The sequence below is a fragment of the Mirounga angustirostris genome, unplaced genomic scaffold (genome assembly GCF_029215605.1).
Source record: "Mirounga angustirostris isolate CCGP_5_RB_7025 unplaced genomic scaffold, mMirAng1.0.hap1 SCAF_14, whole genome shotgun sequence".
NCBI classification, from domain to species: Eukaryota; Metazoa; Chordata; class Mammalia; order Carnivora; family Phocidae; genus Mirounga; species Mirounga angustirostris.
Genome location: NW_026991722.1, coordinates 231,016 through 240,904, shown reverse-complemented (window position 1 = coordinate 240,904; position 9,889 = coordinate 231,016). Strand labels below are relative to the sequence as shown.

Genomic DNA, 9,889 nt, shown 5'->3' with positions numbered 1-9,889 from the left:
TACCACTAGCTCCACCCCCATTCCATGCAAATGAAGTCAAGCTCTGGCGAGCCCACGTGATTGGTCACGTGGTCGATGACACCCTTGCCCCACCCCCTTCAATGACGTCATCACCTACTCAAACTCTCTCGAGAGTTTGCAGAGATGCTAGTAAGAGGCTGGCAGGCCAGCCCACTGTGGTAGGAAGGGGGCTAGGGGCGGGGGCCCCAATAGGGGACCCCTACCCCCACTCCAGAGCCTCCAGTCCAGCTTCAGGCAGGGGCCCCAAGGGTCCTGTGGGGCAGTGCCCAGGGGGTCCCATGCACACTCTCCCCCCATTGGCTGGCTGTACTGGCATGCAAATGAGGGCGCGCGTCACTTCCGGAGGCAAATCGAGCGCCATTTTCTCTTTCTGGCGGTGCTGGGAGGAGGGGACGGGGTCGCGCGGGGGTGGGCGCGCGCCGAGGCGGGGGTCCCGCCGCGCTGGGCGGAGGCGGGCGCGGGCGCGGGGCCCCGGCGGGCCGCGGCGGCGCGGCGAGAGGCGACGGGGGAGGCGGCGGCGGCGCTCCGGGCGCCCAGCGGTAGGTACGACCCCGGCCCAGCCCCGCGGCGACGCCCCCGGCCCTGCCCGGCCCGGGCCCGCTGAATCCCGACGGCGGCGACGGCGGCGGCCGCGGCCCCGCCCCACCCCGCCCACAGCCCGCGGCCGCCTCCCGAATTCCGAGGCGCTCTCCGGGCGCGGGGTTCGCGGCCGGAGCGGCGCCCGTCATCCCCGCGCGTCACGTGGGCGTCGGGGGTGGTCGCCGGGGGAGGGGGCGGCCCCGCGAAGTGGAGGGCGGCCCCCGCGGGCGCGCCTCCCCGCAGCCTGGTTGCCGGGAGCCTCTCCTGGGGGCAGCCTGGAGTGGCCGCCGGGGTCGGCCCTGCGGGTCCGGGGGCGCCGAGCTGTGGCCTGGGCGGTTTCGCCTCCGGCGCAGAGGGCGGTGGGAGGGCAGCCTCGCACTCCCGGCCTCAACGCGGGTGATGGGTATGCAGATGTTGACATTAAAACGCTAACTTTTCATCTGCCTTGGCTGCTGGCGTCGACGCGGGCTCTGCTCGCGTCGGGCTTCGGAACGTCAGAAATGAGACCTGCCTGTGGGGCTGGTGCGCGCTTGCATCCTGAGGGGTGTTTTAGGGTTTCTTTGAATGTGCGCGGAAGCCTTGCCGGAATGCTGTTAACGCTCGTTAGAGTTGAATAGCAGGGTAATGGCAGCCTGTGGGAGGGAGGGTAGCGGACTTCCCCTGCCGGGAGCGGGGCGGAACACCGGTGTCCTGCAGTCAGCAGGACTGGGAGTCGGGCCCGGGAGGCCGCGTGGAGCTTGCAGGGCTTGTGAGAGGTTCAGGTTCATCCTCGGCCGAGGCCAGGAACATGCGTGTGTTTCAACTGCCAGAACGAACGCTGGAGAGCTGGCGGCCGGTGGGCGAACTTGGGTATTTCGGCGGGAGTTGGTGGCCTTTCGGGGTGGCAGCGACGGGTCTGCGTGAGCAAGGGGACGTGGTGCTGCTCTGGACGATTGGCAGGAGTGGGGGAGACCTGTTGAGTTGTCCGACCGAGAGGTGCTTGTAGGGTTAGGCGTTGATTGGTTGTGGGCGGTGAGGCGGAGTTGCGGTAAGATACTCCCCTGGACAGTGGCGACACCCGGGGCGCCTTCTACACCCGGGTGCGCGATCGGCCCTCGGTGAGTTTATGGGTGTGGTCCCTTCGAGGGCCGCGTTCCCGGCGTTCTGCGGGTCGGCCACGCAGGCCGTCACACCGCGTTAGGGCTCTGTGTTGGGCGGGAGCACCCCGAGGGCTCATGGCTTGCTGAAGGCGCGGGCCTGGCGCCGCGTGGATGCCCCAGGGATTGTGTATTCCTTTTTTTTTTGTATATTTATTTATTTTTTATTCTTATGTTAATCCCCATACATTACATCATTAGTTTTAGATGAAGTGTTCCATGGTTCGTTGTAGGGATTGTGCATTCTTTAAGTTGCTGCGAACAGAAGTCCTGTATTCCAGTGCTCGGGACACTTCATGCCGTTTTTGGAGTCTTGAGTGCTGTTCTTGTGTTAACTCATTCGTGCTCACGAACTGCTCGCCGCCGCAGCTTGTTCTCCCCTGTCTTACAGGTAGGCACCGAGGCCCGGGAGTAAGTGACTTGCCAGAGATAACACAGCTTGTAAGTTGTGGGACTGATTTGAACCCAGGAAGGACAGTTCCAGAATCTTTGCTGGTGAGACCATGATGTAGTGTTGGCACTCATGTGAAATCCTTTGAGAACTTAGATTTCATAGGAACTCCAAAGTTCTGTGGCTTAAAAATATTATTTATTACCGGAACCACTAATTTTTTGGAGTGTTATTTTTTCCAGAATGGAGTGTTCTTAAATGACCATGATACTAAAACACAACAAAAGAAACCCTGTAAATGCCCCTTTGGGAAATAATATTTTCTTGTGCACATGAGTGGAATTTTTGGTAGGTCCACGTGTACCACACATGGACGTTAAAGGTAATTTTCTGTGAGCTGAGGTTGATAGATTAGTGCGGCTGTGTTGGTCTACTGTTTCCTAATGATGAAGGTACAGATTTAACGTGCTTGTTCTGGGGGGAACCACACTAACAGTGGTGCGGAAATGTGGCTTACATTTGAGGATAAAAAGTTCCTATTCTCCAGATTCAGGAGAGAAGACTGACATTTCCTTGGCCCTACTCCCAAGCCTTGAACAAGCAACTACAGGGCACGTTTAAAACTTGCCCCATCACTGACAGCCTCATTCAGTATCCTCCTGAGAGTTAGCCAGTCTGCACAGCCTTCAGGAGCCAGCCTCTGATAATCAGCCAGTCCTTAAACTGGTGCTTCTGGAAGTCCACCAGTCCTTGTATACCGTGCTTCTCAAAACTCTGTAATAAGATCAGTGCTTCCTATGTAAAGCCATACTTCTTTGCAAGCAATACATTTAGCTTCCTTGTTTCATATATATGGATGATGGTGTTAACCTTGGATAATTCTGTTTAACAGCCAGCTCTGGGGAAAGAAGAACCCCAGAGGGTAGAGAGGATAATGGAACTTTAAGGAGGAAGTGAAAGCAAGTCTGATAGAGTTGAGTGGAAAGCATCTAACAATTTTTGTGGAGGCTTGCTCTGGCCAAAGAAGCCAGTGTGGGCTTGAAAGTGACCGTGTGTTTAGTTTTTAGGAACACCTATCATGAGGTTCTTGACAGCTCCTTGGTTAGGTGAGGCTTTGGGGCTTGAACTCATTCATGACCCTGTGATCAAGACCTGAGCTGAGATCAAGTCAGGCGCCCAACTGACTGAGCCACCCAGGCACCCCTAGGTGAGGCTTTTGAAGGCTAGAACCCAATTCAGTGCGTTTCGTTTTTTTTTTTTTTAAGATTTTATTTATTATTTATTAGAGAGAGAGAGAGCGAGAGAGGGAACACAAACGGGGAGTGGGAGAGGGAGAAGCAGGCTTCCTGCTCAGCAGGGAGCCCGAGGTGGGGCTCGATCCCAGGACCCTGGGATCATGACCTGAACCAAAGAAGGCAGACGCTTACCGACTGAGCCACCCAGGCGCCCCTAGTGCGTTTCATTTTTAATAATTTTATTATTTTTACTTTATTTCCTAGGATTTAATATTCTTCAGTTATAAAATGCTAAATGATCCTTCAGTCTCTCCTTTTACTGAACCTAAGATCTACTTTTGACATAGATAATGAGATTTGGAAAACTCATTCCAAATTAGCTTCTCAGAAACTTTGTATTTCCTTTTCCCCCTGGGAATTCCTCCCACTTACATGTTAACCCTTCCTCCCCCCAACCCCACCCATTTGGTTCCAATCTACCTTTTTTGGTTTTACTTACTTTTGGCCAAATATATTGAGACTTTTCCTTTACGTCAATCATTTTTTAGTGCTGCTCTGTTCACCTAGACTGTTTTGGGCTCTGACTCTAACCCTCCCATAGCCTTTTTGAACCTTTTAGGACTTTCTGCATGTCTTATGATTCCTACCCTGTTTTATTTTATCTCCTTTATTCCCTTATTGTGAACATTTGCTTTATATTACACTCTGTGATAGGCCCCAGACATGCAAAGAAAACATAATTCCTACCCTGAAAAAGTTTAGTCTAATAGGAAAAATAGATATATAAATAGAAAATTGGAACATGGTGCTATGCAAGAAGTGTAAACTCAGAGGGGTACCAAGCATACGCTGGGGGAGGAGGGGTTATAAGAGGGCTGTAAAAGTGGAATTGCTGACTCGTAGACGTTTTCATTTAAAATCTTGGGAGATATGGCCAAATTTTTACTTAGTTTTCACTGCCAATGAATATTTTCAATCTTTAAAAGTTATTCTGATAATAAAAGATTGGCATTCATTATTTTAACCTGGCATTCTTTAATTTGATTTGACGGATTGTTTTTTAGCTTTGATAGCTTACACATTAAAAAAACTTTTTGAAATAGTTGCAGATTCATAGAAAATTGCAAGTATAATGCAAAGAACTTTTCCCCCTGAAACATCTGAAAGTAAGTTGCTGAACAAGATGCCACATTACCCCAAATATTGTCTGTTTCCTACGATAAGAGCATTCTTCTCCATATCCAGAATATAGCCATCAGAATCGGGAAATCAGTACATTATTATCATTGATCCTCAGATCCCACTGAAATTTTGCTAGTGCTCCAATAACATTTCTGGTAAAAGAATCAACTTAGAATTGCACATTGTATTTATTTTTAGTCTCTTCCAGTGGGAAACAGTTCCTTAGTTTTCCTTATATGATCTTTTTTTAAAAGTGTGTAATTCATGTAGAGTTGTATAGCCATCACCACAATCTAATGATAGAACATTTCTGGCACACTCCAAAAAACCTGTTTCCACTCCCAGCCAACTGCTAACCTACCTTCTATCTCTGTAGAATTGTCTCTTCTGAATATTTCACATAAATGGAGTCAGACAATGTGAGAACTTTTGCATCTGGCTTCTTTCACGTAGCATAATGTTTTTGAGATTCATTCAGGTTGTGGCATACATCAGTACCTAGTTTTTAATGCCAAGTAGCATTCTTTTGTATGGGTATACCACATTTTGTTTATCCATTTACCATTTGAAGGACATTCAAATTGTTTCCACATTTTGGCTGTTATGAGTAGTGCTACCTTGTATGGTCTGGACACTTCTGAATATTATAGACTAGTTATATTACAGCGTCTCTTAATTTGGGCTAAGACGTCTACCAGACTTCTTTGAATTGCTTTTTCCTTAGGTTATTTATTTAGAGGGTGGGGAGGGGCAGAGGGAGAGGGAAAGAGAGAATCTTAAGTAGACTCCATGACCAGTGTGGGGCCTGACATTAGGCTTGATCTCATGACCCTGAGATCATAACCTGAGCCCAAATCAAGAGTTGGACACTTAACTGACTGAGCCACCCAGGAGCCCCTTTCCTTTGGTTATTATTAAGTAATTTTTAGGGAGGTGCTTGGAAATCCTGTACATATCCTGTTCCTCATCAGATTTTCAGTGTATTTAATTATTTATATCATCATGGACTTAAATTTATATTCTGGGTTATATTTTAGTTACTGTTGATGTATGCCAAATCACCCCTGAACTTCATAGAATAAAACATTTGGTTAAAACCCAGTAATTCTTTGAATCTGGAGTTCAGACTGGAGCAGGGGAATCTGGGAAGACTCAGGGGCTGGGGTGACTTGACAGCCAGGTGTCTAGAGGTATCTTCACTTACATGTCTGGTGATTGATATTGGAACATCTCTATGTGGTCTCTCCATGTGAGCTAGTTGAGCTTCCTCATGACATGGTGTCTGGATTCTAAGAGCGAAGGTCCCCAGAGAACAGGCAGAAGCAAGTAACATTTTTATGCTCTAGTCTTGGAAGTCACATGGCATTACTTCTGCCATACTTTATTGGTTGAGGCAGCCACAAAGTTCTGCCCAGGTTCAAGGGGTTGGGCATAAATGCCCCACTTTGGGGGAGGACTGTCAAGATCTCATATATATTTTTAAAAAGATTTATTTATTTATTAGAGCATGTGTGGAGGGAGAGGGAGAGAATGTTAAGCAGACTCCATGCCCAGTAGCAGCCGATGTGGGGCTCAATCTCATGACCCTGAGATCATGACTGAGCCAAAATCAAGAGTCAGATGCTTAACTGACTGAGCCACCCAGGTGCCCCAAGAACAAATTGTAAAAGAGCATGTGGGACGGGAGGCACTGTTGCATTGTGTTTGGAAAATTCGGTGCCACAGTTTGTAATCTATTACTATCATTTATTTGATGCCCGAATGGTCCCATATTTGGGTTGTGGGAATTTATTTAAGTTGGTTTCTTTTGAGTCATTTTGACATGTCTCACCATTTTTTGAGCAACTTTCTTATTTTTTGGTACAGGATACAGTCTTGGCTAGTCTTGTCTTTTCCATGCTCCAGCCCTAGACTCAGCCATTTTTCTAAGGAGCCCTGGTTCTTTTTAATGGAAGGTGGTGTTTAGAAAGTAAGATTTGGGGGGGCGCCTAGGTGGCGCAGTCAGGTAAGCATCCAACTCTTGGTTTTGGCTCAGGTCATGATCTCAGGGTCATGAGATTGAACCCTATGTTAGGTTCTGCGCTCAGTGCAGAGTCTGCTTGAGACTCTGCCTTTGTCCCTCCCCCCAGCACACTTGCTCTCATTCTGTCTCTCAAATAAATAAGTAAATTTTAAAAAAAGGAAAAGAAAGAAAGATTTGGGCCTTAGGAGTGCTCACTGCTGCTGGGGTGTGTAACTGCTTCCAGACTGTCTTCCATCTTCCACAGTGGGCAGAGCTATGGAATATATACACACACATTTACAACTGTATTTTTTACTTATGTATGTATTAAAAACAATAAGGTCACACCTGTACCTCCTCTTCTGGTAAAGTACCACAGGGTTTAGTTTAATATTATGCCTTCTTAGATATTTTAAAAACAGCTTTATGGAGATGTAATTTACATACCATACAATTCACCCATTTAAAGTATATAGTTCGCTGGTGTTTAGTATATTCACAGAGTTGTGCATACCTCACCACAGTTGATTTTTAGAACATTGTCATTGTTCCAAAAAGAAATCCTGTTCTCCTTAGCCATCACCTTCCATTCTTCCACAGCCCCAGGTAACCTAGTTTCCTACTTTCTGTCTCTGTAAATTTGTCTGTTCTGGACACTTTTTATGAATGGAACCATACAATATGTGATCCTACGTGTCTGGCTTCTTTGAGTTAGCATAATATTCTCCAGGGGTAATCCACATCGTAGCACCTGTCAGTACTTCATTTCTTTTTATGGCCAAACATTTCATTGTATGGATAGATCACATTTTATTTATCCATTCATCAGTTGATGGACATGTGAGTTGTTTCTACTTTTTGGCTATTGTGAGTAATGCCGCTGTGAATATTTGTGAACAAATTTTTGTTTGGATGCATGTTTTTAATTTCTCTTGGGTGAAATTGATGATTCATATGGTACCTATGTGTTTCATCTTTTGAGGAACTGCCAGACTGTTCTCCAGAGTGACTGCACCATTGTACATTATTACCACAATGTATGAGAGATCCAGTTGCTCCACATCCTTTCCAACACTTGTGTTTTTTCTCTTTCTTTAAATTATAGTCATCTTAGTAGGCATAAAGTTACATATTTCATTGTGGTTTTGAGTTTCATTTCCCCACAGCTAATGTTGTTTAGCATCTTTTCATGTGCTTAATAGCCATTTGCATATTATCTTTGGAGAAATTCAGATCTTTTGCCCCTTTTCTTTCTTTTTTTTTTTTAGATTTATTATTTTGGGGGCGCCTGGGTAGCTCAGTTGGTTGAGCGACTGCCTTCAGCTCAGGTCATGATCCCGGGGTCCTGGGATTGAGCCCTGCATTGGGCTTCCTGCTCGGCAGGGAGTCTGCTTGCCCCTCTCCCTCTGCCGCTCCCTCCTGCTCGTGTGCTCTCTCTCTGCACTCTCTCACTCAAATAAATAGAAATCTTAAAAAGTTTTATTTTGATGAAGTCCAACTTCTCTTTTTCTTTAAATTTTATTTATTTATTTGACAGAGACAGCAAGAGAGGGAACACAAGCAGGGGGAATGGGAGAGGGGGAAGCAGGCTTCCCTCTGAGCGGGGAGCCCGTTGCCGGACTCGATCCCAGGACCCTGGGATCATGACCTGAGCCGAAGGCAGACGCTTAACGACTGAGCCACCCAGGTGCCCGTAACTTCTCTTTTTCTTTAGTTGTTAGTGGTTTTTGGTGTCTTATCTAAGGGTCCATTGCCAGATCCAAGGTCATGAAGATTTATGCCTGTTTTCTTTTTTTTTTTTTTTAAAGATTTTATTTATTTATTTGACAGAGAGACACAGAGAGCAGGATCACAAGCAGGGGGAGTGGGAGAGGGAGAAACAGGCTTCCCGCAGAGCAGGAAGCCTGATGTGGGGCTCGATCCCAGGACCCCGGGATCATGACCCGAGCCGAAGGCAGACGCTTAACGACTGAGCCACCCAGGCGCCCCATGCCTGTTTTCTTTTAAGAGATTTAAAGTTTAAGCTCTTACATGGAGTTGTATGGTCCATTTTGAGTTAATTTTTGTGTGTGATGGAAGTAAAGAATCCAGCTTCATTCTTTGGCATGTGGATATGTAGTTGTCCTAGCATAATTTGTTGAAGATTACTCTGGGGGTGCCTGGGTGGCTTAGTCGTTAAGTGTCTGCCTTCGGCTCGGGTCATGATCCCAGGGACCTGGGGGATCGAGCCCTGCATCAGGCTCCCTGCTCAGCGGGAAGCCTGCTTCTCCCTCTCCCACTCTGCCTGCATGTGTTCCCTCTCTCGCTGTCACTGTCTCTGTCAAATAAATAAGTAAATCTTAAAAAAAAAAAAGATAAAAAAGAAAATTACTGTTTTTTTTTTTTAAGATTTATTTATTTGAGAGAGAGAATGCAAAGTGGGGAGGCAGAGGGAGAGGGAGAGACAGTCTCAAGCAGACTCCATGCTGAGTGCAGAGCCCGATGGACTTGATCTCACGACCCCAAGATCATGACCTGAGCCGAAACCAAGTCGGACGCCCAACCGACTGTGCCACCCATGCGCCCTGAAAATTACTCTGTTCTTAGTGTTTTACCAACTCAGTTAAATATATAGATGTCAATAAAGGTACTCAGTTTTGTTTTCTTTTTTCTTTTTTTTTAAGGAAAAAATTCAAAAATGTTTCAAATTCCTGTGGAAAATCTTGACAACATCAGGAAGGTACGAAAAAAGGTGAAAGGCATTCTTGTGGATATTGGGCTTGACAGCTGCAAGGAGTTGCTGAAGGTAAGAGTACATAAGTGAGATTAAGAGAAGACAGTAACGCTAGAGATGCAGGGTTGGCTTTATGGAGGTAAGATTAGAACTGGGAGTGTTTGAGAATGGGTAAGGTTCCTCAAGCTGGAAATTGCTAATATTTCAGATGATTGCATGAGAGCATAATTAGTTCATACTTATGTCTTTCTGACTTAAAGTGAGCTATTTTAAGCTGTTCAAGTTTTTAAAGTTACCTTTAGTTGGGGCTTTTTATAGTTATTAGTTATCAAACATACTTGTTTTTGATCTTCAAAGGGAATGTGTTGAATTGTTATTCTAGCAAAAGATGACCCTAACTTAATCCCTTGGATTGTTGGAGTAATTACCAAATGGGGATTCATATATGATGTGATAGGGCTTTTCTGATTTGTGAATTTAATATATGCAGTTTTAACAAAAGTTTAAAAATTAAGGTCACAGTCACATACTCTGGTAAGGTGTGATCTCAGAATTTTTTCCTTTCTTATAACTTGAGAATATATGGCTGGCATCTATAGTAAAGAAATAGAAATTGTTCAGTAAGGCTTG

At 46.1% G+C, this 9,889-nt stretch overlaps 1 protein-coding gene across 11 annotated transcripts in view; it reads left to right on the top strand.

The window, feature by feature from the left end:
* The first annotated feature begins 430 nt into the window (after positions 1-430).
* The window catches only part of ADNP2 (ADNP homeobox 2), a 31,944-nt gene continuing 22,485 nt past the window's right edge, over positions 431-9,889 (top strand). For 2 of the 11 annotated variants that reach the window (XM_064578435.1, XM_045886500.3), the window contains exons 1-2: positions 431-560; positions 9,210-9,331. In XM_064578435.1, the coding sequence (XP_064434505.1) occupies positions 9,224-9,331 (108 nt within the window). In that variant the 5' untranslated portion in view covers positions 431-560; positions 9,210-9,223. Of the gene's footprint in view, positions 565-653; positions 1,222-1,260; positions 2,232-8,083; positions 8,234-9,209; positions 9,332-9,889 lie in introns of those variants that run through there. The other 9 variants (XM_054510247.2, XM_064578433.1, XM_064578436.1 and 6 more) reach the window with 9 other exon arrangements.